Source organism: Strigops habroptila, chromosome 1 (assembly GCF_004027225.2).
Source record: "Strigops habroptila isolate Jane chromosome 1, bStrHab1.2.pri, whole genome shotgun sequence".
NCBI classification, from domain to species: Eukaryota; Metazoa; Chordata; class Aves; order Psittaciformes; family Psittacidae; genus Strigops; species Strigops habroptila.
The window spans coordinates 112284288-112296919 of record NC_044277.2 but is presented as its reverse complement, the minus strand read 5'-3'; the positions used below and the strand labels follow the sequence as shown (position 1 = coordinate 112296919).

The 12632-nt window shown below is 39.6% G+C and overlaps 1 protein-coding gene across 1 annotated transcript in view; it reads right to left on the bottom strand.

The window, feature by feature from the left end:
• Positions 1–590: 590 nt before the first annotated feature.
• ITGB1 (integrin subunit beta 1) overlaps positions 591–12632 on the bottom strand; it is a 46405-nt gene continuing 34363 nt past the window's right edge. Inside the window, exons 14-16 of the mRNA XM_030504063.1 lie at positions 11382–11614; positions 9118–9284; positions 591–1972 (exon numbers count right to left, since the gene is read on the bottom strand). Coding sequence (XP_030359923.1) covers positions 1907–1972; positions 9118–9284; positions 11382–11614 — 466 coding nt within the window. The 3' untranslated portion in view covers positions 591–1906. The remainder of the gene's footprint in view (positions 1973–9117; positions 9285–11381; positions 11615–12632) is intronic.

Genomic DNA, 12632 nt, shown 5'->3' with positions numbered 1-12632 from the left:
TGGCCACCCCACCCTGGATCCCTTCAGTAACTGGCCTCAGACAACCAAGACTGCTTCGTAACTGCTCCTTGGATCCTCTTGTCTCCAGCTGCTCCCCCTGCAAAGAGATGGAGACAGACGCCCCACAATCCTCAGCCTCTCCATCAATGACCCCTCCTATTTCATGGAGACCAGGCTCCTGCTGCCCTCAGATGGATGTTAAAAAGGACTTTTTGAACAGATTCCCACAGCTTCTCAGGATAACCTGAAGTACCAACAGTTTGAAAAAAAAAAGAATCATACAGATTCCATGAATATACTTTAGGAATATATTTAATTACAAAGTGGTTTTGATAAGCTATCTCGTACCTTATATCCTTAAAAAATTTTGGAAGACTTGCTTTTCCTACAAAATGCAGTACTCTTTCTCAGTTGCGTGTTGTGAAACAGTATTAACCAAATACCCATTTACCAGAACAGTTACCAAACTACCAAACTTCCCCAGCGCACATTCAAGTGGAAGCTTGAGGCTTTACATCAATGGCCACCATAGGTAATGCGGGGCACTGTGCCACAACCCGGCCTCTGCGCACTTCGTACAGCAGCTAACATTTGTTACCCAAGATCCCTTCTGCTTCACTCTCCTCAGATTTGATCTAAAGGACCTGTTTGGTATTATTACAATGTTCATGACCTCTTGCCCAAACGCATCCAGCCCTTGGTTTTTTGAACAGTACCAACTTCTGCAAGAGAAAGAGACGACATTTTAAGTATTTTAAGGTACTTTTATTTAATAAATAACTTCAGTAATAGCACTGTAAAAAGTGAACATCTGTTAAAATAAAAAGGCACTTAAAACAAGAATATGACTATGATGCAGTTTGAATGGTCAGAGGCAAATATACATGGCACATGTCAAGGATGCTGTGTGACTCGTCACATGACAAACTACGCAATCTTAGCTACAGGGTAAAGGCAAATTTACAGCTAAGACTGCTCACAAAAAAGGAAAAAAATAAAAGCTGGTGTGATACAAAAATATTACAAAAAGAATTGCAACCAAATGCGTTAAAAAGATTAGAAGGGTGACAAAGCACCAGGCTTTAAACCAAGGAACCATGACAGAATAAAGACACAGTATCAAGTAAGGCCCTTAGGTGTTTTGAGGATGTCTTGGTAAGGTACTTCATGATACTGCCACCCAGGGCTTGAATTTACAAAGAAAAACCAAGCAAGTTACCAATCAGCAACTTTTTCAGTAATGGCACATGTTTTAAAGCTATTTTTTCCACCTTAACATTCTTCTCAACCCTTTCATTTTAAACCTAACCTGGCAATAAGCAACTTACTTACACATTAAAAATAGATATGCACACGCTTTTCAGTCTTTTACACTGCTCACTTCCAACTTACTCAACTTACCATATACTTAATCACGTCTAGCAAGTAGAAGACCAATTAACCACCAGCTCCATGCTACATGAGTTTAATTGTATCTGCAAACTCAAGCCCTGATTTCCCTGTAAAGCTAAAAAGTTTAATACTAAATGGCTAGGCAGAGCCCTCACGCCGATTGCTTTCACCATTTCCCTCCCAGGCATGCCACAGCAGTATCGCACCCTGCAGAGGACCTGGATTCGCAGCATGGGAGTGGGAAAGGCTGAAAAAGGCACCACGTGACCTCAGCTGACCAGGCTACACAGTCTCAAGTTTTTTCTTTTGAGTCAGACCTCCGGCACCGATTACTTTTATTTGCAAAAAAATAAAACAAAAATTAAAAAATTACATATGGTACATTTTCACACAGGAAAACAAACCTATATGTAATGAATTAGTAAAATCACTGCAGTTTGCCCTAAATCTATCTTACTGTGACTACAAAAATTGCTATGCTGCATACAGTGTTGTGAAGTTACACAAGCAGTGTTCATTTTCCCTCGTATTTAGGATTGACCACAGTCGTCACTGCACTCTTGTAAATAGGATTTTCACCCTAGAAAAAGAAAAATATTTATATTAACATTTAAAGAGACAAAAAAAAGAGACCATGTTTGCAAGAAGTGTAAAAATTAGCCTACAATTAGCATAAGAAATTACCCATTAATGTTTTGTTTGTACACACAGACAGCTTAAGTCAAACTAGTTTTCCCTCTAGCAACTTGAACAAAGGCATGCTCAGCTAACAAGGCAAAGGGTTAGGGCACAATCCTGTTCAGTTCACACCACAGATTTCCTTCACAACCTCCTGCGGTCACCTCAGGGGCCTGCAACCCACCATGGTATTTTTAAAGAAGAACAGAACTGTAAACAGCATTGTTTGAAACCACGGCTGACCACAGACCACATTCTGCTACAGTAAACATTTAAATTGCTTATCTTGTATCATAATTTAATTCTAGAAACAAAGTGGAAAGGCTTGTAGTATTTTTATAATACACATTCAATATTTACATTGAACATTCAGTACTCGTCATTCTCCTTTTATTCCTGCAGGTCCCCCAATCCCCGTATGTACAAAATGCACAGATAAAACAAAAGCTTCTGTACTGATGCAAATGCTGTAAATAAAAACATTATTCCTACTGATACAAGAAATGCCTACATAACAACTGCTTCCATCTCTCTTGCTGGGATTTGAAAACCTCTAAATAAATCTTATTTTAAGCTTCCTTTGTTCCCAGGTTTCCTTTTACTTCAGTAAATCTTACTCCATTTATGGCATCCTTGCACACTGAAGATGAAGAGCTTGGACTCAAAATTAAGAGATAAATCTCAGCAGGAGAAAGGACTACCGCCAGGACTGCACCCACACAGCCAGGACCTGCAATACTCTGCTCTTACCACCACCTGAACATTAACCTAAACAAATGTTGTTCACCAGCACAAAACTCTTCTGTGCGTATAGAAATAATTCCTGTGGGAATGCAGTGCAGTGCCTGAGTGCAGTTCCGGCCAGAACTGAATGTGGCCTTCAGCAGCAGTAAGGGAATCTCTCTCCCTCTCAAGTTCCCCTCAATCTGAGATGGCCTATATGACTATATTAGTTAAATTCTACTGTATTAAATCACACAGCATTTAAAATATTTCAGGTTAAACCAATTTTTCCTGGAGTCAATTAAAGGAAATCCTCCTGCTAGACACACAAACACCAGGTGTGTGTGTCTGTTTTCTCAGGGTCATAAACTTGGAAAATCAACTGGGAATACCACAGGATGTGCCAAGAGGCGACAAGGCAAGCAAGAAACCAGCTAGGTGTGAAATGTTCATATCACAACTCCTGGGAAGTTCGCTGCCTTCTGTTAGCAAGACCTGGTATGTGGCAAGTAACTGGTCTACCCCAACAACAGTAGCTGCTGCTAAGGAAGACCATTTAGGTGGTGAACTGCCTTTCTGCCAGGGTTCCTTTCACAGACCAAGGGTGTTTCTCCTTCAAGCCAGCTTCTCTGCATGCAGAGAGCAATGAGGCACATCCAATCCTGCCTAGACCAACAGAGCCCAGCCAGAACCTGGATTGCTGGACAATGGAAGCCAGGATTCTCTGTTCATCAAAATTGTATCAGCTACTGGTTCAGAAAGAGATGAGAAATTAAGATTTATTTTTTAAATCGTGGGAATGCAGTGCTGTGGCTAGTCCTCTGCCAAAGTAATCAATGCAAAATTACTCCCGCCAGTATTTTTAATAAATAGCTTTGCAATAGTAAGATGTAAGTGAAACTGGAAAAACATCCAGGAATGAGGGATTTGATCTGAAGTAACTGAAGCATCTCAATATACCTCAAAGTTCTTGGAAATGTACACTGTTTGTTTCCTCACAAGTTTTAATGGAGAATTCTTAAAAATATGAATCAGTTAAATCTGTGATGCAGACCAAGTACATAAGCTCAATAAGCCGTCTCATCCGCAGGCCAGGAGGTACTGCACAGCTTTTCAAAGGTGAGGCATTATGTAATTCTTGTTACACTGTGCTTTTAACTTTGAACATTTCACGAAACAGGCTACCCCCGGCATGTACATACAGGGAGGTGTATGTTTACATTTTCCAGTTTGTAAAGGAGAGATAATGTCTATCAGATGGTGTAGGAATCGGTGAAAAGGTTACGGCTAAAACTTGGAAATTTGCAGGGTGTTGCTCACACAATTAATTTGTGCTTGTAATCAGCTTTAAAATGCAAACTGCAGGATAACACTGTATTTTTTTTTTTTTACGATCATGCTATTTCAAAAGAAATCAGAATTTGAAATTTACATGCTCTTTATTTAGCCTAAGCCCTATTTACAAAGAATTGAAATCCTGTACTTCCCATGTACTTGCACTTCAGGTTCTTAAGAACTCAGAAGAGCACAGTGGGATTTAGGTCACTGAACAAGGCGTCTCCCCACAGCAATTGAGTGTCTCAGTTCTCATTACAAATAACAGAGATTTAGTCACCACACAGAGAACTCTTCAGCTTCACCCAACCTTACGTTTGATCCCTGAATGGCTCTTGAGGCTCTACTGCCTGTAACTGCAGCACAGGCACCCAAGGGACTTGCATTTCCTTCCCTGAGATCTTCTGCTGGATGGGCAGCGATGGCCCTGGCTTTCCCAGCCACACTCCATCGCTGTGCCTCAGCCCTGGCCTTCAGAGGTCTTCTGTAGATAGCTTATCATTAAAACTAGCAGGGGAGTAGTAAATAAACGTCCACTAGTCCAACAGGAGTCTCGCCTCACCTAGGGCCCTCACAGCTGGCACATGGTATAAACTCTGAGATTAGCAGCATTCCAGATTTTTAACTGGCCACTAAAACATGGTATTCCAAACTTGCCATCTTAGACAAATACTGCTGTTTTTAAACAAACCTGTTTCCTTTATGCCCCTGCAGAGAATGCATTGGTTTAAGCATGCAAAGTTAGGGAAAATGCTACATGCCCCTATAGATGAAAACACCATGCACACTTAAACCAAAATAAAAATCAAACAGTAACTATATACAAGATTGAGCAAAATACATTAAAATAAAGATGGAGGCATTTTTTTAAAGTACCTTCAACAGAAAATAAAGAACTGTTTTTGCAACAGTATTCATTTTCAACTAGACTGGCGTGTTCAAAAGGTAACAGTTCAGTCTAGTGTTGCATGAAGATTAACTTATTATTTAGGATATTTGATTAACCTTCTTATTCCTTTTTTTCTCCATGGACTTACTGTTTCAACAGTCACTTAAGCTACCTTTATCGTGGGTTTAAATCCTAAGCCACTGCAAGAAACTATACTCTAGAATATTTAAACTCATCACATACATTGTTCAAGGGCTGGTTCTTACTATTTTCAGCTCTCACTAATATCAATCATTATTTTACAGTAATATAAAACGAGCCATCTGTCCACCCATAAATACGGCAGTTGCATCAGAGGACGAAGCAAAGCCAAGGTTAAGGGCAATACAGACGACAGAGGGCGTCTGCTACCACGACTGGAAGAGCGGAGGGAAGGAGCCAGGCTGCTATTAAGTACATGCTCTTTTAACGGCACAAATCTAAACCAGACAGGCAGTGAAGGCAGCAAGGCCTGACAGCAGCGAAAAGACACTAGGGACAGTAGCTACATTGCAGGCCAAGGACAAATGGAACTTGATTCAGCCTAACTGGCTTGAGCATCAACTGCAAGGATACTGTGGCGACAAGTCACTTACAAAATCATAGAATAGAATCATAGAATAGTTTGTGCTGGAAGGGACCTTCAAAGCTCACCTAGTCCAAGCCCCTGCAATGAGCAGGGACATCTTCAACTAGATCAGATTGCCCAGAACTACATACAGCCTGTCCTTGAATGTCTCCAGGGGTGGTGCATCCACCACCTCTCTGGGGAACCTGTGCCAGTGTTTCACCACCCTCAGTGTACAGAATTTTTTCCTCACGCCCAGCCTGAATCTCCCCTCTTTTAGTTTAAGACCATCACTCCCCATCCTATTGCAACAGGCCCTGCTAAAAAGTCTCCCCCCATCTTTCGTATAGGCTCCTTTGGAGCATGACTAATGAGATATTTGGACTCCTGGACCCTGACAAGCTTCCTGGTGCTGCAGTTGACTCACTGAAGTAACCAAGCCCACGTGTTTGGTTCAGTGTGGAAGACACTGTGTGTTGGGTGTGTTGACCACTGTGGAAGAGGGGAAGTGTCATACAAACTGCACAGGTTCATTTTATTGTGCATGTATATACAGCTGGAGGGAACCTACTGCAGTGTCACTGCCTTGTAATGGGATTTCAGATGACTTTCTTGCCTTGGCAATACAAGACAACTTGTTCTTCACGTAAATGAAAAGATACTTCAATCTAAAGACCCCAGAAAACCTTAGTTATAGGGAAAAGGAGGATTTTCTTTACTTCCTGTGGGTCACCTATTCTGTAAATACCAATCTCCTTTTCGGTGGCCAATAAAGCTAAACCCACCTCCCGCTCTCCCCAGAGTTCTGGTATTTCTCTGAATACCAAAAATGATAAAGTCGTGTTTAAAAACCCACGCTTCCATACTTTTAAACTTCACAGCAAAACAAAAATGCAAAGTTAATCCCTCCAGTTACACAAGAGGAAAGCTTTCTACAAGTACAATTTGAGGAGAAAATGGCAGCACTATGGACAATAGATACTGAAAGTCATGAGGCAGAGAATGAGAGCACAGAATGGGAGTTACACACCATATGGTTTGTTAGATGCTCATCCTGCATGCAACAAAAAGTATGCAGCTAAATGAATAGCAGAAGAGAAGGTAACAAGAGCCTTAACCAGATGGATTATGTGAAATGTTAGACAGGAATAAGAACTCCATTTCCTCGCCCGAATAATCAACTCCGAGAAGAAAAATGGAAATGAGGTGAATGTGGTTGGTGTGGCAAGCAAAGTGAACATTTTTACAATCAATTCTGGACACACTGGGAAATCAAATGATTGCAAAGAGAAAAGGAAAGTATATTCCATCAAGGAAGGGCTCAGAATGCTGGACAAAGTATTTGGAATTGTTGTCACAGTAAGAACAGATAAGAGCTTAAATACTCATAATTCCTGCTTTCTGCCTTCATTTTACCTTTACAAAATATTTTGATTTTGAAAAAGGGAGGCAGCAGAGAGAATAAAATTAGAGATACAAATTCTTCCCTTCCACTGGCTCCTGAAAAAAGCCTTTGCATGTTTAAAGGGATGTGCTGCCTTCCCAACTTCTACATTCCCCTCCCTCTACTCTGTTCTCTGTACTTCTTATCTCTCAGCACTCTTCTGACATCCACTCCCCACCTCATCCTCCCTTTCTCATTCCTTCCCCAGCAGTTCCCAGGGAAGGAGAGCACCTAAAGTCTTTCAGAAAGTGCAACTTCAAACCCTACAGAAGGCATCCATCCATCCCTTCTGGTTTACTGACTTGCTCTTCTGGATACTGCTGTTCCTCCTTGCAGGTTGGGTGTGAAGAGAACTGAAATCAGCATTTCAAACAGAAATGAGGTGTTCAGGCAAAGTTTATGAGGAAGAAACTGGGGGAAATGCATCTATAGGGGACAAGAATATTTCCTTCTCTCAATGTTTTTTTCTATGGAGATCCCCAAGCTGGTTGGGCTACAAGGACACTGATAATGCCAGTTTCAATAGAAATAAAGTTGGGAAAAATAAGATGCATATTTAAAAATAAAATCAGTAAAAATTATAGAATCAGAAGAATATATGCATTTTACACTTGAAATACAGCTAGTTCCGTACTAATAAGCCAAAGCAGTCAAAATGAAAAATCTGTAAGGCTACTTTGAACGTTCCCAGAGTTATTCTAATAAACCCAGTGATACTTATAGTCTGGAATGTCTTAAGAGTATCTAAACTAGCTTTGCAAATGTATCAACTTTAAGCAAACTGACTGCTGATTTGAGGAAATATAAGACAACCCCTCCCCTGAATGCTGTGTCCCTCCACAATCTAAAGAGCTTCTTCAATCCTAACAGCTGTTCTTTTATATATATCCACACTTTTAGCCACCAAAAAAGATAATCACTTGTAGAATAGTTCACGCCAGTAGTGGTGGTATTAGTAAGTAAGCAATCTTGCTGTCCAAACAAGTTAAAAATTCTCAGGCTGCATTCTTTAGAACCCCAGACTCAAAGCAGCAGCAGATGAACTGAGCAAGACTCAAACTGTGACTGGGTCTGAATCACACTGAAACTCACTGACTGTGACACACAGCAAGTTTGAAGCAACATGCAAAGGGAAAAAGAGAAAGAAAATGAAAGAAGATACAAACTGAGACTTAGAGACCAGCTTTACGTCCATAGTTTGGATTCTTGAAATTGTTAATAGGGCTCTTGTATATTGGATTTTCTTGCTGAAGTAAAAGAAATGGTCAATGTCGAATAATTCAACAGAAAAAAAGGAAAAGTAACAGTCTCAACTATCAGTGAAAAAATCATGCTATACATAAAGTTAGTATTTTTTTACCACCATAGAATTAATTTCCTTAAATAAAAATGAAAGGCTTTCTAGGAGGTCTATTTTTTTTTTTAACTATTCTCTCATCAAGCACATGTGGGTGTTGACTTCTACATAGGTGTAGTGAAGGGGTTTTGATTAGCAGATTCCTAAGGTTTCCCAGAGGTACCGACCCCACAGCCTATGGAAGCCTATAGCCCAGAGGCCTGGTTCTCTTGCAGAGTTTTCTAGTTGATAAGGGGCTGGGAAGATTTCAACAAACCAATTCCAGCCACAATTTTGTGACTAGTTATTGAATTCTCTCAACTAAACCTGTGTAAGTATTTTCATAAGTGTAAAATCTTCGCTTAATACAGAAGTGACTCATCTTCTATTAAACATTTTAATAATATGTTGTTAAGTGCGGTAGAACTGCAAAGCTCAACTATTCTGTCACCAGCACATTTTCTCTCTGAAATTTTATTTTAACTGAAGTTACTACTCACTTTTCTAACCCAAGAGGTACTTCTCAAAGAGGGTTGCTTCCTCCCACCCCCAGTGGTAACACACATGTTTTAAAGCCTAAGATGAGGATAGTTCTGTTCCTCCACAAGCCAAAAAGCAGGAATACAATCTGAAACATTAAGGCACATGACAAAAATCTTCTATTCTTCCTCAACTACTGCAGCTTTTATACCGATAAAAGCCTCCTGACTTACCGTATCCCACTTGGCATTCATCTTCTCCTTTTCAAATTTAGCAAATTCTCTTCTGTCATGAATGATCATTAGTAGTTTCCAAATCAATAATAATGCAAGTCCAATAAGAACAATTCCTGCAACCACACCAGCCACTATGGGAATGATGTCAGGGCCGCTGGGGCATTCTAGGGAACAAAGTGAAGGAAGCATGATTGTACAAGATGGTAAAGGTAATGCATATACAGATGCATTTAAAGTTTCATTTTGTACTGAAGCCAGTATTTTGGATATCAGATATACGCCAATGCTATTTTCCTTTCAAATAATGGAATTTTTGACATGTGTACGTCCTGTAACATTCCAGCTTATTTCTATCCTTTCAATTTGTGTTTAACCTTAACAATAAAACAATTCATGTTCTAATGATGAACCCTACACATTGTTAACTCCTTAAGCGATTCATCTAGAGTATTAGAGTAAAATAACTAGCAATTGTATTTTAAACATGCAAGCGCTCCAAGTCAAAGATGATGCTGGAGGGATAAACCACCTGGAATACAAATGCAGATTAGCAAAACAGTCCCCACATCTTTTATCAACAGTGTTGCAGAGAAAGGGTGTTCCCCATTTTACCTCAGATGGCTGCTATTGTTAGTAGGCAATATCTAGAGATAAGTAGTAACTGTTTCTGAGACAGGTTTGTTTTTTTTTTTAAAGGGTATTTCCTCATCTTGGGAACTGATCTGTGTCAAAATAAAATTAAAAAAAGGGGCACAGATTCTTTGGATAAAAATATAATGTACTTTCAAATAAGTGAATTGTGTTTGAAAAAGAGTAATATAGATGCAAAACGACTTAAGGTGACTGACATAAAAATAATAATCCTCCAAAATAAAATCCAACCCTTCTTATTAATATAAAACTCTTATTAAATCACAAACTGAACAAGGGCTTTTGCAGAGCTCAATGCACAGACGAAGGAGTCAGAAGCAAATAAATGCAGCTCCTGTGCTGTCAATAGGAACGCTGCTTGCCCCCAAACTGCAGACTCCTAATTTTGGTAGCTGCCTCTGCAGGAGTGAGTGAAGTGGGAAGGGACATGACAGGAATTTTTTGGGAACCACTAAGGAACAAACGTCTGCTCCATTGAACACAGCTCTACCGAACAGAGTTTGTTCCTTCAGCACTCATCTGGCATAAAATTCAGGTCCCTCCTGGTGCATGAAGGCTTGATTCAGCTTTTAATCAAGGCAACACAGGTTTATCCATGAAGAAAAAGTCAGGCTCCAAAAGCATAGGACATGTGTTGACTTGTCCTAAAAGACAAGGCTCATGATCCTTCTCCATACTTTGGACTACATTTTTCGGGAATTTAAAACATTCTGAAGTGGTATTTATTTCCAAGAGCCACTGATCTGCATTAAGTGATGATCACCCCAATGATCAATTCTGAAAATTCCTTGAGTAGAACACAGCACTAAATCTTTCAACACACAAGTAAGATTTGTATTTTGTATCAGGCTTTTAAAAATCAGGGGAATCACACAATGCTAATGTACAAAACCAGAATTTTTGCACTGTTAGATGTAACATCCGGTAATTCAAACTAATACTACTCTTGGTAAATAAATGGTAAATCATTGACTGAGCTATGTATTTGGCCTCTTTTTGTATCAGAAGCTTGAGCAAAATCAAGAGCAGTTGACTATTAAGGATTAACCATGCAAAAGGCTTTTCAGATCTATTCCTGAAGGTACCTCAGTTAAGGAAAAACAAAGGTTTCCAGTATGAATAATTTAAGCAGTTTGCAAGGTGGGGTTTTTGTGTGTAAGACTGGTCCCATATCATTAAGAAAAAAAGCAACAAAACCCCACAGATATCATTGCTTCTAATCTGTAGCACAAGCCTGGTCAAAAAAATATAAAAAAAATCACAATTCAGACATCCAGGACTTGCCATAGGACAGATAAAATAAGCCTGCAAAGTTCATCAAGTGGAAACATGAAATGCTTTAACAAATATACATATCTGATTGACTTTTTGTTTTTAGAAAACAAAGCCTGTTTCTGTCAGCCTAAAGGTTTGAAAAATCTAGATCTGGAGAGACTTGTGTTCTTCTAAAGCCACTCAAGTTCCAGACATCCACAGCTCTCACTCAGGGAACAGGCGCCTGTTTCTGAATGCACCTCACTCGCACAAGACAAGCAATGCTACTGTATAGTACACAACTGCATGAATTAACAACAAAGGCAAGGGGATAGCAGGCAACATCACGCTCATACCTGGGGTCTCTACCACGTGGACATTGGCTTCACCATTCGAGTTGACAGAGTATGTGAAGTAGAACCAGCAGTCGTCAACATCTTTCTCTTTGCAATGAGACAATGGATCGGGTTGTCCGGGCTGTGGCAACTTGTCTCGACTTTCCACCCGTGTCATGTTGAAATGCATGCATTCCTGAGAACATGTTTCCTTCTTTTCTCCCTTATCGAAAGCTCTGCATTGAACGCAGTCCCTGTGGAAAGTACAAATCAGAAGCAATGTTTTTTAATATATTCATGAAAGAGTTCTAGCATTTATTCTGAAGAAACATAAAGGAGAAAATGTGGAAAAAAAGAAATCCAACACTTACGCCATAAAGGTCAGGAAAAAATAAGGCAAGACGGGCTCTTTACCAGCCAGAACATTTATGTACCTTGTAATAGCAAGGTACATAAGCCCCCTTTAATAAATTTCTCTTTCTCTGGATGATCCATCAGCTTCAAGGACAGGAAAAAAAATACCTACATCTCTAAAAGGAAGCAAGGTTAAAACTTTTTCAGACACTTCCACCGGGAAAATGAATACTCTCAGAGAAGGCAGTGTAGGAACAGAATATTTATAGTGAAACAGTACCTGAGACACAGACTGGTTAAAAAGAGCACACTGAGTGACAAGCTTTACACAGTAGGATATCACTCTGAATAACTCATTGAAAAGAGCAGACTTAGCAGGATTTTTATACTGAAAAGGACTGTGCCATGAGAAAACCTTAAAGTCAGCTGCACAAAGCCAGAAATCAGCCCAGCCACTGAACAGAAACTTATTCCAAAATTTCTGTGCAGAAAATGCTTGGTTTCTAAAAACCTGGATTTCCAAAGGCAGGGTGCAAATGTCACTGGCCCACACAAATCTAGATTTAACTTTTGTCAGCACTGTCGATGACTTTTTCAATAGTATTTCAGAATGAAAGTTTTAAGCTAAAATCTTAGACGAAGTTTTAACTGTTCTGGAAATTGCACAGTGCACGTATACTTTTGTTACATTAATTTCAAAAGGTCAAGATGATGGGACTTTACAGTTTGTCACGTTATAGACATACGTTCCTTCCAGCTCTGCAGAAACTTAGCTGTGGATAATCAGACAGGAAATAGGGAAAAGCTGTAACCTGCCCAAAACGATCTGAATGGTTAAAACTGATTTAACACAATGTACACTTTTCTATGCCTAACCAAATATGGCAGGGAAAGAATTTAAGAATAATTAGCCTACCT